The 22,238-nt window shown below is 42.3% G+C and overlaps 1 protein-coding gene across 2 annotated transcripts in view; it reads left to right on the top strand.

The window, feature by feature from the left end:
• LOC139555242 (CUB and sushi domain-containing protein 3-like) overlaps positions 1-22,238 on the top strand; it is a 773,621-nt gene that overhangs the window by 551,538 nt on the left and 199,845 nt on the right. For both annotated transcript variants that reach the window (XM_071368883.1, XM_071368882.1), the window contains exons 29-31: positions 2,236-2,423; positions 2,775-2,969; positions 3,645-3,761. In XM_071368883.1, coding sequence (XP_071224984.1) covers positions 2,236-2,423; positions 2,775-2,969; positions 3,645-3,761 — 500 coding nt within the window. The remainder of the gene's footprint in view (positions 1-2,235; positions 2,424-2,774; positions 2,970-3,644; positions 3,762-22,238) is intronic.

The raw sequence follows: 22,238 nt of genomic DNA, 5'->3' as shown, positions 1-22,238 counted from the left end.
CACACACACATACACACACACACACACACACACACTCACACACACACACAAAAACATACACACACACACACAGTCATTCTCGGAGATGCGGAGCATGGCAGTGAGCAGTTGATAGTCTCTGTTTTGTGGTGAGTTCCCAGCTCAAAAGGATATGTGCCTCATCTTTGACTATACCAAAGCGATTACACTCCCTGGGTATTTATATTACCTAGCGTTAGTGTCCTCCCACAGCAGCGATAAGGGTAATGAATGTAGCGCTAGCAAGCGTTAAAGGGGGATATCATGGTGTTGTCTGGCTCTCCAGCCCTGATCCATAGAGAGAGGTTACGGATGATTTGAGGAATCTATTCATTAGCGTCTGTGGCATTGGGTAGACGCTGGCATCTGAGGCATCTGCCACTGTGTGTCAACGTGTGAATCGCGGGGCCTTTTGAGTGTTGTAGGTAAACTCCCACCTCGACCGCCCGTCAGAGAGGCCATGAACCCAGAGAGTTGTTTCTAGTGTGTCATTTCTACCTACTACTGTATACTGCACACAGACAGACAGATCATTTCTACCTACTACTGTATACTGCACACAGACAGACAGATCATTTCTACCTACTACTGTATACTGCACACAGACAGACAGATCATTTCTACCTACTACTGTATACTGCACACAGACAGACAGATCATTTCTACCTACTACTGTATACTACACACAGACAGACAGATCATTTCTACCTACTACTGTATACTGCACACAGACAGACAGATCATGTCTACCTACTACTGTATACTGCACACAGACAGACAGATCATTTCTACCTACTACTGTATACTGCACACATAGAGACAGATCATTTCTACCTACTACTGTATACTGCACACAGACAGACAGATCATTTCTACCTACTACTGTATACTACATACAGACAGACGTATTGAAACCCAGCTCAGCAGAGAGACAGATCATTTCTACCTACTACTGTATACTGCACACAGGCAGACGTATTGAACCCCAGCTCAGCAGAGAGACAGATCATTTCTACCTACTACTGTATACTGCACACAGACAGACAGATCATTTCTACCTACTACTGTATACTGCACACAGACAGACGTATTGAACCCCAGCTCAGCAGAGAGACAGATAATTTCTACCTACTACTGTATACTGCACACAGACAGACAGATAATTTCTACCTACTACTGTATACTGCACACAGACAGACAGATCATTTCTACCTACTACTGTATACTGCACACAGACAGACAGATCATTTCTACCTACTACTGTATACTGCACACAGACAGACAGATCATTTCTACCTACTACTGTATACTACACACAGACAGACAGATCATTTCTACCTACTACTGTATACTGCACACAGACAGACAGATCATTTCTACCTACTACTGTATACTGCACACAGACAGACAGATCATTTCTACCTACTACTGTATACTGCACACAGACAGACAGATCATTTCTACCTACTACTGTATACTGCACACAGACAGACAGATCATGTCTACCTACTACTGTATACTGCACACAGACAGACAGATCATTTCTACCTACTACTGTATACTGCACACATAGAGACAGATCATTTCTACCTACTACTGTATACTACATACAGACAGACGTATTGAAACCCAGCTCAGCAGAGAGACAGATCATTTCTACCTACTACTGTATACTGCACACAGACAGACGTATTGAACCCCAGCTCAGCAGAGAGACAGATCATTTCTACCTACTACTGTATACTGCACACAGACAGACAGATCATTTCTACCTACTACTGTATACTGCACACAGACAGACGTATTGAACCCCAGCTCAGCAGAGAGACCGATCATTTCTACCTACTACTGTATACTGCACACAGACAGACGTATTGAAACCCAGCTCAGCAGAGAGACAGAGATCATTTCTAAAATATCACCCTCCTCCAGATATGGCTTGATGGGGGATTCTGGGAAGATTTTATGATCTGACTGAATTGGATTATAATCTTTGATCTGATTTCTCTCTCTCTCTCTCTCAACCCCCCCCCCCGTTCTCTCTCTCTCTCACTCACTCTCTCTCTCTCAACCCCCCTGTTCTCTCTCTCTTGCTCTCCCTCTCTCTCTCGCTCTCTCTTCGCATCTCTATCTCTTTCTCTCTCCCCATCTCGCTCTCTTTCTCGCGCTCTCTCTCTTTCTCTCCCCCTCTCTCTTTCTATCCATCCCTTTCTCTAGTTTCAGCATCGAGCCTAACTATGACTTCCTGTATATCTACGATGGGCCAGACAGCAACAGCCCTCTGATTGGCAGCTTTCAGGACAGCAAGCTTCCAGAGAGGATCGAGAGCAGCTCCAACACCATGCACCTGGCCTTCCGCAGCGACGGTTCCGTCAGCTACACCGGTTTCCACCTGGAATACAAAGGTAGGACGCCGTCATGCTCTCTTAGATTCTTAGATTTCAGTTTTCTCTTAGAGGGAGATTCCTTCTTAGCTGTAATGTCTAGTTCCTCTACCAAAGTCAGAAATGTACATTGTTTACTATACATTTTTGCATATGCATAGTTGAAGGAGAATCCAAATGCTTTCTATCTCTAGATTATACTGTCAGCAGGGGTAGATGTTTTTAGCAGTTCAATGATGCGTTTGGTTAGGCTCTTCTTTACTCTGATCAACATGAAACTCCCTCCATGTCTGTGTTACCTGCTTGCATCTCCAGTTCACACTACTGTTAATTAAAGGTTATTCCTCATGTGTATTTCTACCCCCTCTTTAGCCAAGCTGCGTGAGTCCTGCTTCGACCCAGGCAGTGTGATGAACGGGACCAGGCTGGGCAGCGACTACAAGCTGGGTTCCACCGTGACGTTCTACTGCGAGCCGGGCTATGTTCTCCAAGGCTATTCCACGCTCACCTGCATCATGGGGGATGACGGCAGGCCTGGCTGGAATAGGGTTCTACCCAGCTGTCAAGGTTTGGAGCATACCATCGTACCTGTTTTATTATTTATTAACCTTTATTTAACTGTTGAAGCTAGAGATATGGACATTGCTGTGTACTATCACAAAAATAAAATAGGATAAGAGCGTCTACTAAATGACTAAAATGACAACCACAATTTTAAATATAGTTAGGATATTTACTGAGCCGGGGGAGGGAATCCAATACAAATGTGGGACGGAAGGAAGGAAGGAAGTAAGGAAGGAAGGAAGGAAGGAAGGAAGGAAGGAAGGAAGGAAGGAAGGAAGGAAGGAAGGAAGGAAGGAAAGAAAGAAAGAAAGAAAGAAAGAAAGAAAGAAAGAAAGAAAGAAAGAAAGAAAGAAAGAAAGAAAGAAAGAAAGAAAGAAAGAAAGAAAGAAAGAAAGAAAGAAAGAAAGAAAGAAAGAAAGAATAAGAAGAATCCAAGGATTGGATTTAGTAGCCAGTCTAAAACAATCAATATGGCTTACAGCACACATGCAAGCACACAGAAGATAACCGTAAGACTAGACTGCTAAGCTGTTTGTGTAATCCTTATGTGTGTTCCATCCTGGTCTTTTCTGGGCAGATGTCGCTTGGCCAATGTATTGAATAAATGGGTCACATGTTCCCTTCGAAGGTCAAAGCAGGTGTTGAGCTCTGCTCTGTGTGTCTGTGTGTTTCCTCCAGCACCGTGTGGGAGTCGTTCCACAGGGTCAGACGGCACGGTGCTGTCTCCTAACTTCCCCCGCAACTACACCTCAGGACACAGCTGTGTATACTCCATCTCCGTGCCACGAGAGTTCGGTAAGGACACCGTATAAACTCATACTTTTGTTGGAGAGACATTTTGGTGTGAAATAAGCTCAATGTGGTATGAATTAATGTGGTGCAAGTTTTTTTTGGGGGGGAGATATACTTAATTAAAACTACAATAGCAGTCTTCTTTGATGCATTTTTTAAAGCCAAATACCAATGTTGAAAGAATTCAACGTATCCATCGGCTCTTTTGGAAAATTGTACCTTTTCATCTTGATATAAGGCTACAATTTGACGGAATAGGAATATTTGAACACAGACCTCTGCTGTATAAATATTTTAGAGTTCTTTATCCAATTTCATTCATTCATCAGTATTAGTCCCTCATGGGTAGCTCCAGGAAAGCCTTCAGGGCAGGTGCTTTATTAGGATTCGCTGAAAGTTGTGTGGGTTCAGACACAGCAAAGTACAGCTCACCTGTAACTAAGCAACGAGCCATCGATTTTCTGTCACGCGCGCCTTTAAAAGCGTTTTGATGGCATAAGGACTTGTCTCGCAAGAGGGTGAGATATAAATGGCTGCTTTTACACAGGCAGCCCAATTCTGATATTTTTTTCCACTATTTTGTCTTTGACCAATCATATCATATCTTTTCACATCAGATATTTTTCAGAGCTGATCTGATTGGTCAAAATTGAGATGTTTCAGCATTCTAGCCTGTTATATCTCAGTGTTACATTTCTTTCTTGCACTTGATTCACACTGCCCTCCTCAATCAATATGTGAACAATGGTAGTGGAAAAGTCAATTGTGTTCCATTTAACCCTCTCCATTCCAAGCCCTGTCTAAGCCTGGGGATGGGGTTCTACTGAGCTATATGGAATTGTTTTAAGAAGGTCATAGCAAGGATCATTTAGCTATTTGATTTATAATTTTTTGACCCCTTGAAATATCCCCCCAAAAAGTATTTCAGTGTGGCCGCAGAAAATGTACTCTATACATTTCAGCACCCTGGACAGCAACCATTGGGCTGTCTCTGAGAGGTGGTACCTTGGACAGATCTACAAATGGCACCATATTCCTACATAGTGCAGCCTATGGGCCCCGGTCAATATTTTACTCTTATCCAGTTAACTCATGTGGGCTATTATAAGCCCCACCACCATTAGTTTATGAATAATTGAGCTTCTTTTTAATTTCTTTTAATATAAAATAGTTGATTATGTATGCCAAACACTATACAGATTTAACTCCGGTTACTCAGTTTTGCTCACACAGTGGGGGGTAATGGGAAGGATTGGTGTGAAGATTACTCCTCATTTCTATCCCTCTGTATGACCCAGTCCTGTCAATCCTCTAACTCTGAGTTCACAACACTGCTCTCTCAAACCCAGAGATATCTATTTAAAAGGAGTGCATTTGTTCTCTAAAGCCGGATACAAAAAGCCTAGTGTGGATTTGCTCAAAGGGGATTGACTCCTCGACAGCCCTTCTAAACACACACAAAGAGTGTGTGTGTGTGTGTGTGTGTGTGTGTGTGTGTGTGTGTGTGTGTGTGTTTCGTGTGTGCATGCCAGTGTGTGTTTGTGCACCTGCCCGCGTGTATGTCTTATGATACCAACACAGTATAGTTATAATGTAATAAATATCAATCTCAAAGAATATGATATGATGAAGACGTTGTACTTGAAACCTTCAGTCTGAGTAAATAATGTGAAGGAATGTTTGACAGAATGTACTCTAACATACATTCATTTCTATATTAAAATATGGAAGCGTTGTCTGAAATAAACTAGCTAGCATATCTCCGTCATTATGGATTTTAAGGTAGAAGTATTTACAAACAATGTCATCTAAAGTCTGCCAGCATTTATGAAAGAGGTAAAAAAATATATAAAATATACATTTTGCTGCCACAGTACGCAGCCTGACACAACACATACAGATGACGTTGTAAGTTCACATATACCTTAGCCAAATACATTTAAACTCCGTTTTTCACAATTCCTGACATTTAATCCTAGTAAAAATTCCCTGTTTTAGGTCAGTTAGGATCATCACTTTATTTTAAGAATGTGAAATGTCAGAATAATAGTAGAGAGAGAATGATTTATTTCAGCTTTTATTTCTTTCATCACATTCCCAGTGGGTCAGAAGTTTACATACACTCAATTAGTATCGGTAGCATTGCCTTTAAATTGTTTAACTTCTGTCAAACGTTTCGGGTAGCCTGAAATACATCCACAGGTACACCTCCAATTGACTCAAATGATGTCAATTAGCCTATCAGAAGCTTCTAAAGCCATGACATCATTTTCTGTAATTTTCCAAGCTGTTTAAAAGCACCATCAACTTAGTGTATGTAAACTTCTGACCCACTGGAATTGTGATACAGTGAATTATAAGTGAAATAATCTGTCTGTAAACGATTGTTGGAAAAATGACTTGTATCATGCACAAAGTAGATGTCCTAACCGACTTGCCAAAACTATAGTTTGTTAACAAGAAATGTGTGGAGTGGTTGAAAAACGAGTTTTAATGGCTCCAACCTAAGTGTATGTAAACTTCAGACTTCAACTGTACATCACAGGCTGGGAGCAGCAAAGCAGCTGGTGCACTCAGGGGTCAAGTGCCTTTCTCAAGGGTGCAATGACAGTAGGTAGTATGCAGGATATTGAAGCCGGTAACACTCTCTGCAGATTTCCCCGCAGGTAGCTCGGGGGTTCGATTGTACCCTGATGAAGACAGCTTGCCTGTCGAAACGTTGGTAAATTAAATATTTTTGCATCTGAGCTCCTAGAGTGTGCGGCTCTCCTTTATTTTTAAGCTCGGGGGTTCATACCATGTTTTCTGCAGTAGCTTTGGGTTAGACCTAACAGACTACTATAAAGCTTCTCTTTCCCGAAACACAAATGACATTCACCAACCTCACTACTCACTGGACCCTTATGATCACTCGACTAAGCATGCCTGTCCTTAATGTCAATATGCCTTGTCCATTGCTGTTCTGGTTAGTGTTTATTGGCTTGTTTCACTGTAGAGCCTCTAGCCCTGCTCATTATACCTTATCCAACCTTTCAGTTCCATCACCCACACATGCGATGACATCACCTGGTTTCAATGATATTTCTAGAGACAATATCTCTCTCATCACTCAATACCTAGGTTTAACTCCACTGTATTCACATCCTACCATACCTTTGTCTGTACATTATACCTTGAAGCTTTTTTATCGCCCCCAGAAACCTCCTTTTACTCTCTGTTCCGGACGTTCTAGACGACCAATTCTCATAGCTCTTAGCCTTACCCTTATCCTACTCCTCCTCTGTTCCTCTGGTGATGTAAAGGTGAATCCAGGCCCTGCAGTGCCTAGCTCCACTCCTATTCCCCAGGTGCTCTCTTTTGATGACTTCTGTAACCGTAATAGCCTTGGTTTCATGCATGTTAACATTAGAAGCCTCCTCACTAAGTTTGTTTTATTCACTGCTTTAGCACACTCTGCCAACCCGGATGTTCTAGCCGTGTCTGAATCCTGGCTTAGGAACACCACCAAAAATTCTGAAATCTCCATTCCTAACTACAACATTTTCAGACAAGATAGAACGGCCAAAGGGGGCGGTGTTGCAATCTAGTGCAAAGATAGCCTGCAGAGTTCTGTCCTACTATCCAGGTCTGTACTCAAGCAATTTGAACTTCTACTTTTAAAAATCCACCTCTCTAAAAACAAGTCTCTCACCGTTGCCGCCTGCTATAGACCACCCTCTGCCCCCAGCTGTGCTCTGGACACCATATGTGAACTGATTGCCCCCCATCTATCTTCAGAGCTCGTGCTGCTATGCGACCTAAACTGGAACATGCTTAACACCCCAGCTATCCTACAATCTAAACTTGATGCCTCAATCTCACACAAATTATCAATGAACCTACCAGGTACCATCCCAAAGCCGTAAACACGGGCACCCTCATAGATATTATCCTAACCAACTTGCCCTCTAAATACACCTCTGCTGTTTTCAACCAAGATCTCAGCGATCACTGCCTCATTGCCTGCATCCGTAGTGGGTCAGCGGTCAAACGACCTCCTCTCATCACTGTCAAACACTTCAGCGAGCAGGCCTTTCTAATTGACCTGGCCGGGGTATCCTGGAAGGATATTGATCTCATCCCGTCAGTAGAGGATGCCTGGTTATTTTTTTTAAATGCCTTCCTCACCATCTTAAATAAACATGCCCCATTCAAGAAATTTAGAATCAGGAACAGATATAGTCCTTGGTTCTCTCCAGGCCTGACTACCCTTAACCAACACAAAAACATCCTATGGCGTTCTGCATTAGCATCGAACAGCCCCCGTGATATGCATCTTTTCAGGGTAGCTAGAAACCAATATACACAGGCAGTTAGAAAAGCCAAGGCTAGCTTTCTCAAGCAGAAATTTGCTTCCTGCAACACAAACTCCAAAAAGTTATGGGACACTGTAAAGTCCATGGAGAATAAGAACACCTCCTCCCAGCTGCCAACTGCGCTGAGGACAGGAAACACTGTCACCACCGATAAATCCACTATAATTGAGAATTTCAATAAGCATTTTTCTACGGCTGGCCATGCTTTCCACCTGGCTACCCCTACCCCGGTCAACAGCACTGCACCCCCGACAACAACTCGCCCAAGCCTTCCCCATTTCTCCTTCTCCCAAATCCAGTCAGCTGATGTTCTGAAAGAGCTGAAAAATCTGGACCCCTACAAATCAGCCGGGCTAGACAATCTGGACCCTTTCTTTCTAAAATTATCTGCCGAAATTGTTGCAACCCCTATTACTAGCCTGTTCAACCTCTCTTTCGTGTCGTCTGAGATTCCCAAAGATTGGAAAGCAGCTGCGGTCATCCCCCTCTTCAAAGGGGGGGGACACTCTTGACCCAAACTGCTACATACCTATATCTATCTTACCCTGCCTTTCTAAGGTCTTCGAAAGGCAAGTCAACAAACAGATTACCGACCATTTCGAATCCCACCATACCTTCTCTGCTATGCAATCTGGTTTCAGAGCTGGTCATGGGTGCACCTCAGCCACTCTCAAAGTCCTAAACGATATCCTAACCGCCATCGATAAGAAACAATACTGTGCAGCCGTATTCATTGACCTGGCCAAGGCTTTCGACTCTGTCAATCACCACATCCTCATCGGCAGACTCGATAGCCTTGGTTTCTCAAATGATTGCCTCGCCTGGTTCACCAACTACTTCTCTGATAGAGTTCAGTGTGTCAAATCGGAGGGCCTGTTGTCCGGGCCTCTGGCAGTCTCTATGGGGGTGCCACAGGGTTGAATTCTTGGGCCGACTCTCTTCTCTGTATACATCAATGATGTCGCTCTTGCTGCTGGTGAGTCTCTGATCCACCTCTACGCAGACGACACCATTCTGTATACTTCTGGCCCTTCTTTGGACACTATGTTAACAACACTCCAGACGAGCTTCAATGCCATACAACTCTCCTTCCGTGGCCTCCAATTGCTCTTAAATAAAAGTAAAACTAAATGCATGCTCTTCAACCGATCGCTGCCTGCACGGTTCTGACTTAGAATATGTGGACAGCTACAAATACCAAGGTGTCTGGTTAGACTGTAAACTCTCCTTCCAGACTCACATCAAACATCTCCAATCCAAAGTTAAATCTAGAATTGGCTTCCTATTTCGCAACAAAGCATCCTTCACTCATGCTGCCAAACATACCCTTGTAAAACTGACCATCCTACCGATCCTCGACTTCGGCGATGTCATTTACAAAATAGCCTCCAATACCCTACTCAATAAATTGGATGCAGTCTATCACAGTGCCATCCGTTTTGTCACCAAAGCCCCATATACTACCCACCACTGCGACCTGTACGCTCTCGTTGGCTGGCCCTCACTTCATACTCGTCACCAAACCCACTGGCTCCAGGTCATCTACAAGACCCTGCTAGGTAAAGTCCCCCCTTATCTCAGCTCGCTGGTCACCATAGCAGCACCCACCTGTAGCACTCGCTCCAGCAGGTATATCTCTCTGGTCACCCCCAAAACCAATTCTTCCTTTGGCCGCCTCTCCTTCCAGTTCTCTGCTGCCAATGACTGGAATGAACTACAAAAATCTCTGAAACTGGAAACACTTATCTCCCTCACTAGCTTGAAGCACCAGCTGTCAGAGCAGCTCACAGATTACTGCACCTGTACATAGCCCATCTATAATTTAGCCCAAACAACTACCTCTCCCCCTACTGTATTTATTTATTGATTTATTTATTTTGCACCCCATTATTTCTATTTCTACTTTGCACATTCTTCCACTGCAAATCTACCATTCCATTGTTTTACTTGCTATACTGTATTTACTTCGCCACCATGGCCTTTTTTTTGCCTTTACCTTCCTTATCTCAGCTCATTTGCTCACATTGTATATAGACTTATTTTTCTACTGTATTATTGACTGTATGTTTGTTTTACTCCATGTGTAACTCTGTGTTGTTGTATGTGTCGAACTGCTTTGCTTTATCTTGGCCAGGTCGCAATTGTAAATGACAACTTGTTCTCAACTTGCCTACCTGGTTAAATAAAGGTGAAATAAAGACAAGATTAATAGATCAATAGAGACAGAACTAGATGGTAGATGGAGAAGTTGGTTCCCAAAATGGGAGGTTTTGCTGTGCTGTCTAATGCATGACAAACAGGGAGCTAACAGGGAGCCATGATTCAGTGATTTCATTGGATTTCCATTTGAAGGTAATAGGTGTCATGGATATAAACATAAACAATAATCTTTAGACAATTTAATTTGTGAGCCGTGTCATTATCTGCAATTCGTTTTGATTGACCTGATCCTTGATCAGTGTGAGCATTGCATTCTGGACATAAATCACTGGTAGAACATCATTAGCAAGGGACAAGAGAGGAGAACACACACACACACACACACACACACACACACACACACACACACACACACACACACACACACACACACACACACACACACACACACACACACACACACACACACACACACACACACACACACACACACACACACACACACACACACACACACACACACACACAAACAGATTATTACCAGGTGCAGGCTGTCTTTGGAACATGTGGCTCAATACTAACGGTAGAGGGGCAGATTTCTCACTTCACACCAGGAAACTGGTAGTACTAATAAAGTCATAGCAACCAGCTTCGTCGTCTGGGACAGTTGCTCAAGTTTTTAGGGGGGTGAATCAACTTTAATATTGCCGATAGATTGTGGGTTCTATCAATGTAGTTTAGTTTTTAGTTTAATTTATTTGCACCAAAGAAAACAAGTGATAAACAACAATATAGCTTTTTTTTAAAGTCTAATTATAAATGGTGTGCAGGTGTGGTTGGAAGCCCAAGGGCTTATATGAAAACCACACCAAAAAAATAACTATACCACAAAAAAAGATATACTGTACAATACATAAGTATCAAAAATAAAAAAGGTTTGTTAAAGCAGATAACAAAACCTGCTAATTATAAATTGATAAATAAAATGATCAGTAATCAGGAAAAAAACAAACAGTATTTGTTTTGTTTAATTAAATGTGTGTGTGAGAGTGAGGCTATATGGAGGAGATTACTAAGTAGTTTGGTTCATAAGGCTGACCCCCAGTCTTCATGGAGGAGATTACTAAGTAGTTTGGTTCATAAGGCTGACCCCCAGTCTTCATGGAGGAGATTACTGAGTAGTTTGGTTTATAAGGCTGACCCCCAGTCTTCATGGAGGAGATTACTGAGTAGTGTGGTTCATCAGGCTGACCCCCAGTCTTCATGGAGGAGATTACTGAGTAGTTTGGTTCATAAGGCTGACCCCCAGTCTTCATGGAGGAGATTACTGAGTAGTTTGGTTCATAAGGCTGACCCCCAGTCTTCATGGAGGAGATTACTAAGTAGTTTGGTTCATAAGGCTGACCCCCAGTCTTCATGGAGGAGATTACTGAGTAGTTTGGTTCATAAGGCTGACCCCCAGTCTTCATGGAGGAGATTACTGAGTAGTTTGGTTCATAAGGCTGACCCCCAGTCTTCATGGAGGAGATTACTAAGTAGTTTGGTTCATAAGGCTGACCCCCAGTCTTCGCTTGAAGTTATTGAGTTGACTATGTGAGGTGAGACAGTGGGGAGGGTGAAGGTTATCCCAGTATCTTGTGTTATATCGCTTCATTTCAGAATGAACCTGGAAGGATCCTTCAAAGGGTTAGGTAAACTGTCTGGGAGGTATGAGCATTTGTAGATGAAAGGGCATAATTGGTGTATATAAATAGACAAGATATTGAGTTTCAAAGGTGCAGATGGAGCCAGGTACAGTTGAAGTCAGAAGATGGCACACATACTCAAATCAAATCAAATTGTTTTGGTCACACACACATGGTTAGCAGATGTTAATATGAGTGTAGAGAAATTCTTGTGCTTCTAGTTCCGACAGTGCAGTAATATCTAACAAGTAATCTAACAATCCCCAACAACTACCTAATACACACAAATCTAAAGGGGTGAAAGATGATATGCTTATATAAATATATGGATGAGTGATGGACGAGCGGCATTGGCAAGGTGCAATAGATGGTATAAAATATGGTATATACATATGATATGAGTAATGTAAGATATGTAGACATTATTAAAGTGGCATTATTTAAAGTGGCTTTGTTTAAAGTTACTAGTGATCCATTTATTTAAGTGTCCAGTGATTGGGTCTAAATTTAGGCAGCAGCCTCTGTGAGTTAGTGATCGCTGTTTAGCAGTCTGACGGCCTTGAGATAGAAGCTGTTTTTCAGTCTCTCGGTCCCGGCTTTGATGCACCTGTACTTACCTCGCCTTCTGGATGGTAATGGTGTGAACAGGCAGTGGCTTGGGTGGTTGATGTCCTTGATTATCTTTTTGGCCTTTCTGTAACATCGGGTGCTGTAGTTGTCATGGAGGGCAGGTGATTTGCCCCCGGTGATGCATTGTGCAGACCGCACCACCCTCTGGAGAGCCTTGCGGTTGTGGGTGGTGCAGGCTGTGATACAGCCTGTAAAAGGTTGTCAGGGTTTTGGGTGACAAGCCACATTTATTTAGCCTCCTGAGGTTGAAGAGGCGCTGTTGCTCCTTCTTCACCACGCTGTCTGTGTGGGTGGACCATTTTAGTTTGTCCGTGATGTGTACGCCGAGGAACTTAAAACTTTCGACCTTCTCCACTATTGTCCCGTCGATGTGGATAGGGGGGTGCTCCCTCTGAAGTCCACGATCATCTCCCTTGTTTTGTTGACGTTGAGTGGGAGGTTGTTTTCCTGACACCACGCTCCGAGGGCCCTCACCTCCTCCCTGTAGGCTATATCGTTGCTGTTGGTAATCAAGCCCACTACTGTTGTGTCGTCAAACTTGATGATTGAGTTGGTGGCATGAATGGCCACGCAGTCGTGGGTGAACAGGGAGTACAGGAGGGGGTTGAGAATGCACCCTTGTGGGGCCCCAGTGTTGAGGGTCAGCAAAGTGGAGATGTTGTTTCCTACCTTCACCACCTGGGGGCGTCAGAAAGTCCAGGACCCAATTGTACAGGGCGGGGTTGAGACCCAGGGCCTCCAGCTTGTTGATGAGCTTGGAGGGTACTATGGTGTTGAATGCTGAGCTGTAGTCAATGAACAGCATTCTTACATACTGTAGATATTCCTCTTGTCCAGATGGGATAGGGCAGTGTGCAGTGTGATGGCGATTGCATCGTCTGTGAACCGGTTGGGGTGGTATGAAAACTGAAGTGGGTCTAGGGTGGCAGGTAAGGTAGAGGTGATATGATCCATGATCTAGTCTCTCAAAGCACTTCATGATGACAGAAGTGAGTGCTACGGGGCGGTAGTCATTTAGTTCAGTTATCTTTAACACGTTAACACGTTTAAATGTTTTACTCACGTCGGTCACGGAGATGGAGGGGGGGGGGGGGGGGCAGTCCTTGTTAGCGGGCCGCGACGGTGGGACTGTATTATCCTCAAAGCAGGCAAAGAAGGTGTTTAGTTTGTCTGGAAGCGTGACATCGGTGTCCGTGACGTGGCTGGTTTTCTTTTTGTAGTAGACCCTGCCACATACGTCTTGTGTCTGAGCTTTTGAATTGCGACTCCAGTTTGGCATTTCGCTTTTTTGATTGCCTTTCGGAAGGAATAACTACACTGTTTATTATCAGCCATATTCCCAGACCTCTTTCCATGGTTAAATGTGGTGGTTCGCGCTTTCAGTTTTGTGCTAATGCCGCCATCCATCCACGGTTTCTGGTTAGGGTAGGTTTTAATAGTCACAGTAGAGACAACATCTGCAATGTACTTCCGTATAAACTCACTCACCGAGTCAGCATAAAGATCAATGTTGTTCTATGAGGCTGGCCGGAACATATCCCAGTCCGCGTGATCAAAACAATCTTGAAGCGTGGATTCCGATTGGTCAGTCCAGCGTTGAATGGTTCTAGTCATTGGTACATCCTGCTTGAGTTTCTGTCTATTACATAGAGTCCAGTGAAGTTCCTTGAGGGCCGTCTTGGTGTCTGCTTGAGGGGGAATGTACACAGCGGTGGCGTTAACTTACGAGAATTTTCTTGGGAGGTAATATGGCCGGCATTTGATTGTGAGGAATTCTAGGTCGGGTGAGCAGAAGGACTTGATTTCCTGTATGTTGTTATGATTACACCATGAGTTGTTAACCTCTCTGCGCACAGATCCCTTTAGCGGGATCATTTTCCTAAACAACCGCTGAATTGCAGGGCGCCAAATTCAAAAATATGACTAAAAATATTTATAATCATGCAATCACAAGTGAAATATACCACAGTTTAGATTTTGTGTCAGATTTTGAAAATATGCTTTACAGCGAAAGCAATCCAAGCTTTTGTGAGTGTATCAATCAATGCTAGAACAGCTAGCCCCAAATTAGCATGGTCACGAAAGTCAGAAAAGCAATAAAATTAATCGCTTACCTTTGATAATCTTCGGATGTTTGCACTCACGAGACTCCCAGTTACACAATAAATGTTATTTTTGTTCGATAAATATTACTTTTATAACAAAAAAACGCCATTTGGGTTGCGCGTTATGTTCAGAAAACCACAGCCTTGTTCCGTTCGACGAAAATTCCAAAAAGTATCCGTAATGTTCGTGGAAACATGTCAAATGTTTTTTATAATCAGTCCTCAGGTTGTTTTTAACATACATAATCGATAATATTTAAACCGAACCTTAACCTATTCAATAAAAGAGAGAAAGAAAATGGAGAGCTACCCCTCTCGCGCGCAGGAACTAATCAAAGGACACCTGACTAGTTTTGAAAAATCTCGCTCATTTTTCAAAATAAAAGCCTGAAACTATGTCTAAAGCCTGGTCACAGCCTGAGGAAGCCATTGGAAAATGAATCTGGTTGATACCCCTTTAAATGGAAGAAAGACGGGCAATGAAACACAGATTTAAAAAAATAAATAATTCCTTCCGGGTTCGATTTCCTCAGGTTTTCCCCTGCAAAATCAGTTTTGTTATACTCACAGACAATATTTTGACAGTTTTGGAAACTTTGGAGTGTTTTCTATCCTAATCTGTAAATTATATGCATATTCTACGATCTGGACCTGAGAAATAGTCAGTTTACCTTGGGAACGTTATTTTAAAAAAAAAAATAATAATAATCTGACCCCTAGCGTCAAGAAGTTAATCATGAAGCATACACCCCCGCCCTTCCTCCCAGAGAGGTGTTTATCTCTGTCGGCGCGATGCATGGAGAAGCCCGGTGGCTGGACCGAATCCGACAACATATCCCGAGAGAGCCATGTTTCCATGAAACAGAGAATGTTACAATCTCTGATGTCCCTCTGGAAGGCAACCCTTGCTCGAATTTCGTCTACCTTGTTGTCAAGAGACTGGACATTGGCGGGTAGTATACTCAGGAACGGTGGGAGATGTGCACATCTACGGAGCCTGACAAGGAGGCCGCTCCGTCTGCCCATTCTGCGGCGCAGTTGTTTTGGGTCGGCTTCTGGGATTAGATCCATTGTCCTGGGTGGTGGTCCAAACAGAGGATCCGCTTTGGGAAAGTCGTATTCCTGGTCGTAATGTTGGTAAATTGACGTCGCTGTCACGCCCTGACCTTAGAGATCCTTTTTATGTCTCTATTTTGGTTTGGTCAGGGCGTGAGTTGGGGTGGGCATTCTATGTTTTGGGTTTCTATGATTTTCTATTTATATGTTTTGGCCGGGTATGGTTCTCAATCAGGGACAGTTGTCTATCGTTGTCTCTGATTGGAAACCATACCTAGGTAGCTTTTTTCCCACCGTTCTTTGTGGGAAGTTGACTTTGTTTAGGGCTCATAGCCTTTGAGCTTCACGGTTTGTTTTGTAGTGTTTATTGTTTTGTTTGGCGTCATTTTGAGTTAATAAAGAAAATGTACGCTCATCACGCTGCACTTTGGCTCTCATCCTTCAACAGCCGTGACATTCGCTCTTATATCCAATAGTTATTTCCTGCTGTATGTAATAAGACGTACGATTTCCTGGGGTAACAAGGTAAGAAATAATACTTAACAAAAAATAAATACTGCATAGTTTCCTAAGGACTCGAAGCGAGGCGACTCTCTCTGTCGGCACTGTCTTTGTGCATACACACACAAACATATATATACACACACACACACACACACACACACACACACACACACACACACACACACACACACACACACACACACACACACACACACACACACACACACACACACACACACACACACACACACACACACACACACACACACACACAGTTATAGGGAGTCCTCCACTAACCCATTCATTCCCCCGGACCCAGAGCCACCACTTTTAAAGAATGCCCTTTTTCATGTTTCATTATTCTGTCACAAAGAATGATATCAGCAATATTTCAGACAATGACAGGTTTGGTCTAGAAGATGAATATTGTAGAAGAAAAGAGAGCAGAGAAAGAAAGCCCTCCTTTCCCCCATCTCTCTCTCTCTTTCCCCATCTCTCTCTATATATCTTCTCTATATCTCTCTTTCTCTCCCCATCTCTCTTTCCCCATCTCTCTCTATATATCTTCTCTATATCTCTCTTTCTCTCCCCATTTCTCTATCCCCATCTCTCTCTCTCCCCCATCTCTCTCTCTCCCCCATCTCTTTCTCTCTCTCCCCTCACTCTCTCCCCCATCTCTCTCCCTCCCCCATCTCTCTCTCTCACCCATCTCTCTCTCCCCCATCTCTCTCTTTCTCACCCATCTCTCTCTCCCCCATCTCTCTCTCTCTCTCCCATCTCTCTCTCTCTCTCTCTCTCTCTCTCTCTCTCTCTCTCTCTCTCTCTCTCTCTCTCTCTCTCTCTCTCTTCCCCCAGGCACACCATGTGAACACTATGGAGAGATCCTTCTCTTCTCCTCTCCACCCACTCACAACCCCCACGCCACACCGCTCACCAACCACTAATGATCTCCGACTGTTAAATAAGTTACAATTAAAAGAGCATCTATTGGCTTGCCCTGGGCGTCTACATGTTTCCAGGGACGTAAATGGGGTTTTAATTGTTGTTGAAACGAGGGTTTCCAGTGTAGTGTAAAACAATAACAGTTTATTTTTTATATATATTTTAACAGGGTGTCATATTGAGTCTCTTTTTCAAATGAGCTCTGCACAATACAAACTCACACGTAAATACAAAACACAATAAAAGTACTAAATTACCTCACTTCGATCATTCCCCACTAATGTTTTACATTCCCTACAGGGCAACAGGCAAGCCTGAGCCTCCCCTGCAACATGATCCACATCTGTGGAGCATTTAAACTAGTACCGTCTCTCCCTAAATCAGAAGCCGCCCTCGGAACCTCTTGCACTATCCAATCTTGTGCGCTTGTACTGTATTCTATGGTGACTGTACTGTATTCTATGGTGACTGTACTGTATTCTATGGTGACTGTACTGTATTCTATGGTGACTGTACTGTATTCTATGGTGACCTTGACCAGTGTGGTCAGATACGTTGGACGTTTCTGCAGGAGCGCTTTGTAAATTAACAGAAGGGAATGCTGCTCTCTTCTTACATACAGAGAGGTCCACCTTTTGTGCTGTTTTATGACACAAACTCCATGTGTAATGTTACTGGTCTTAAAGGAATAGTTCACCCAAATTACAAAATGTAAGCAGTCTGTGGACAAGGTAAGAGACATGGCTTTGATCAACTGTCTCCAAATGCAAACTTGTTATCCCTTTTTAATTTATGTTTTTTTAACTAGGCAAGCCATTAAGAACAATTTCTTATTTACAATGACAGCCTACCCCCCTGGCCAAACTCTCCCCTAACCCGGACGACGCTGGGCCAATTGTGCTCTGCCCTATGGGACTCCCGATCACAGCTGGTTGTGACACAGCCTGGGAACGAACCAGGGTCTGTAGTGACGCCTCTAGCACTGCAATGCAGACTGCTGTGCCACTCGGGAGGCCAATGACCAAACCTGTCACACTTTTAATGTGTGTAGTGAAGAGTTGGAATGTTTTTGTATTCCTCTGGCCATGATGAATATTCAAAACACAGGCTTGATAATCCCATAGCATTATAGCCTTCTACATCCAGGTTACGGTCTTATAAATAAATTACTGCAGACCTTTTTGCTTATTCTTTGTTTCATACTGTTTGTTGTTACTTTTTGGTTTATCCCCCTTCCCTGGATTAAATTTAGATGTTTTGGGACACTGGCCTACACACAATACCCCCATAATGTTAAAGTGGGATTATGTTTTTCTAAACATTTACAAATTAATACAAAATGATACGCTGAAATCTCTTGAGTCAATAAGTGCTCAACCCCTTTGTTTTTTATTTGATTTTATTTCACCTTTATTTAACCAGGTAGGCAAGTTGAGAACACGTTCTCATTTACAATTGCGACCTGGCCAAGATAAAGCAAAGCAGTTCGACACATACAACAACACAGAGTTACACATGGAGTAAAACAAACATACAGTCAATAATACAGTAGAAAAAGAAGTCTATATACAATGTGATTATGTTATGGAAAGCCTAAATAAATTCAGGAGTACAAATGTGCTTACAAGTCACCTATTGGTAGATGGGTAAAAAACAACAGACAAAAGGTCCAATGGGTCAGCATTCATTTTTTTTTTTTTATAAATAATAATAATACACATTTTTATTATTATTTGTATTTCATCAGCGATAGCGTAAACAGACGCTTCGGCTTTGCAGCCTTCTTCAGTGTGTAGATAAAATATTACTTTAATTCATAACATTTGTTTCGAACAACTGATGACCAGCAGGTGCTTCTAATCAGGGTTGCCACTCATCTGCCAATCAGGGATGTGGCTTTTCTGGTCTACCTGTATACAAGTTAGTCACAAAGAAATACAGAATTATAGGGTAAGGGAGCGGGCACGAAGGGCAACTCAAGAATCAATAGACTAGATTCGAAAGCAGACATTGAATATCCCTTTGAGCATGGTGAAGTTATTAATTGCACTTTGGGTGGTGTATCAATACACCCAGTCACTACTTAGACAAAGGCGTCCTTCCTAATTCAGTTGCTGGAGATGAAGGAAACCGCTCAGGGATTTCACCATGAGGCCAATGGTGACTTTTAAACAGTTATAGAGTTTAACATTGAAGTTACTCCACAATACTAACCTAATTGACAGAGTGAAAAGAAGGAAGCCTGTACAGAATACACATATTCCAAAACATGCATCTTGTTTGCAACAAGGCACTAAAGTTATACTGCAAAAAATGTGGCAAAGCAATTAACTTTATGTCTTGAATAGTGTAATGTTTGGGGCAAATACAATACAACACATTACTGAGTACCACTCTACGTATTTTCAAGGATAGTTGTCACGCCCTGACCTTAGAGAGCCTTTTTATATCTCTATTTGGTTTGGTCAGGGTGTGATTTGGGTGGGCATTCTATGTTCTTTATGTCTATGTTTTGTATTTCTATGTTTTGGCTGGGTATGGTTCTCAATCAGGGACAGCTGTCTATCGTTGTCTCTGATTGGGAATCATACTTAGGCAGACTTTTTTCCTTTGGTGTTTGTGGGTAGTTATCTTTGTTAGTGGCACTAATGCCCTGTTAAGCTTCACGGTCGGTTCTTTGTTTTCTTGTTTTGTTGGCGACATTTACTATAATAAAAGAAAATATACGCTAACCACGCTGCACCTTGTTCTCCTTCCAACGACGGCCGTGACAATAGCGGTGGTTGCATCATGTTATGGGTATGCTTGCCATCGTTATGGACTGGGGAGTTTTTCAGGATAAAAAAAATTATGGAATGGAGCTAAGCACAGGCAAAATCCTAGAGGAAAATCAGGTTCAGTCTGCTTTCCACCAGAAACTGGGATATGAATTAATCTTTCAGCAGGACAATAATCTAAAACACAATGCCAAATCTACACTGGAGTTGTTTACCAAGAAGACATGCATGTTCCTGAGTGGCCGACTTACAGTTTTGACTTAAATCTGCTTGAAAATCTATGGCAAGACTTGAAAATTGTTGTCTAGCAATGATCAACAACCAATTTGATAGAGCTTGAAGAATTTTGAAAATAATAATGGTACATACTGTACAATCCAAGTGTGCAAAGACTTACCCATAAAGACTCACTGCTGTAATTGCTGCCAAAAGTGATTCTAACATGTATTGACTCAGGGGTGTGAATACTTATATAAATTTGATATTTCTGTATTTCATTTTCAAAAAATTGCAACAAAGTAATACTGACCTTATCATTATGAGGTGTTGTGTGTAGATGGTTAAGGGGGAAAAAATATTTAATCCATTTTGATTTCAGGCTACAGTGGTTCCTTCTTTAAAAGTTGCGTCATACTGCGGCACCCCATGCGTGCTGCCGCAGCATTCTGTGGCACGTCATTTAATTGTCAGCCATTTTTTCTTTTTTTTCAAGTTTTTGCTAGTTTGACTACCAGAGGGCATCTTTGAGAAGCATTTGATAGTATTCTGTATTGGCATTACCAGAGAATTTAAAACCTTTTTTGTAATAACATAGTATATGGGATTGATTTTAAGAAATTTGGCTTAATTAATTTGATAATATTATGGTGTTTCTATTCAGAGAAAAACAAAAAACGAAACCCTCAGGGTTTCCGTTAGGATGGAATGGAAAATATGGCGCTGTACAACGTGACGGTCGGGAGTAGGCTACAGGATTGTAGGAATCTAAATTGTTTACATTCATTAGACAACTTTGTTCCGATATTTCTGTAAATCAGTGATATTTTTTCCAATAGTAATGTGTTATGGATCCATAACTAAATCAACATCTGCATTTTGAAAGAGTATTTTCTATCATTATTTTATTAAAGAAAGGTGTTTATTTGTTTATTAGGCTACTGTGCAGTCTACAATACATACTGTAGTAAACATGGGAAAGTGACTAATTCCTTACATAAGGGAGAGCAGGCCATGTCTGTACTACAGACTGTGGGGATGGCGGGAGACCTGGGTTCAAATCCCTTTGGGGAGAAAGGAGTAGGCTGTCCTTGTAAATAAGATTTTGTTCTTAAAAGTCAATTGGCTTGATTTAGACCTGTGAATAAACAACCAGGTTGTTACATAATACAGTTGAAGTCGGAAGTTTACATACACTTAGGTTGGAGTCATTAAAACACGTTTTTCAACCACTCCACAAATGTCTTGTTAACAAACTATAGTTTTGGCAAGTCAATTAGGACATCTACTTTGTGCATGACACAAGTCATTTTTACAACAATTGTTTACAGACAGATTATTTCACTTATAAATCACTGTATCACAATTCCAGTGGGTCAGAAGTTTACAAACACTAAGTTGACTGTGCCTTTAAACAGCTTGGAAAATTCCAGAAAAGATGTCATGACTTTAGAAGATTCTGATTCTGGCTAATTGACATCATTTGAGTCAATTGGAGGTGTACCTGTGGATGTATTTCAAGGCCTACCTTCAAACTCAGTGCCTCTTTGCTTGACATCATTGGAAAATCAAAAGAAATCAGCCAAGACCTCAGAAAATAATTGTAACTGCACATGGGGAGAAAGATCGTACATTTTGGAGAAATGTCCTCTGGTCTGATGAAACAAAAATAGAACTGTTTGGCCATAATGACCATTGTTATGTTTGGAGGAAAAGGGGGAGGCTTGCAAGCCGAAGAACACCATCCCAACCGTGAAGCACGGTGGTGGCAGCATCATGTTGTGGGGGTGCTTTGCTGCAGGAGAGACTGGTGTACTTCACAAAATAGATGGCTTCATGAGGAATGAAAATGATGTGGATATATTGAAGAAACATCTCAAGACATCAGTCAGGAAGTTAAAGCTTGGTAACAAATGGGTCTTCCAAATGCACAATGACCCCAAGCATACTTCCATACTTCTGGCAAAATGGCTTAAGGACAACAAAGTCAAGGTATTGGAGTGGCCATCACAAAGCCCTGACCTCAATCCTATAGAAAATGTGTGGGCAG

Source organism: Salvelinus alpinus, chromosome 26 (assembly GCF_045679555.1).
Source record: "Salvelinus alpinus chromosome 26, SLU_Salpinus.1, whole genome shotgun sequence".
NCBI classification, from domain to species: domain Eukaryota; kingdom Metazoa; phylum Chordata; class Actinopteri; order Salmoniformes; family Salmonidae; genus Salvelinus; species Salvelinus alpinus.
This window is presented reverse-complemented; position numbering and strand designations above follow the sequence as displayed.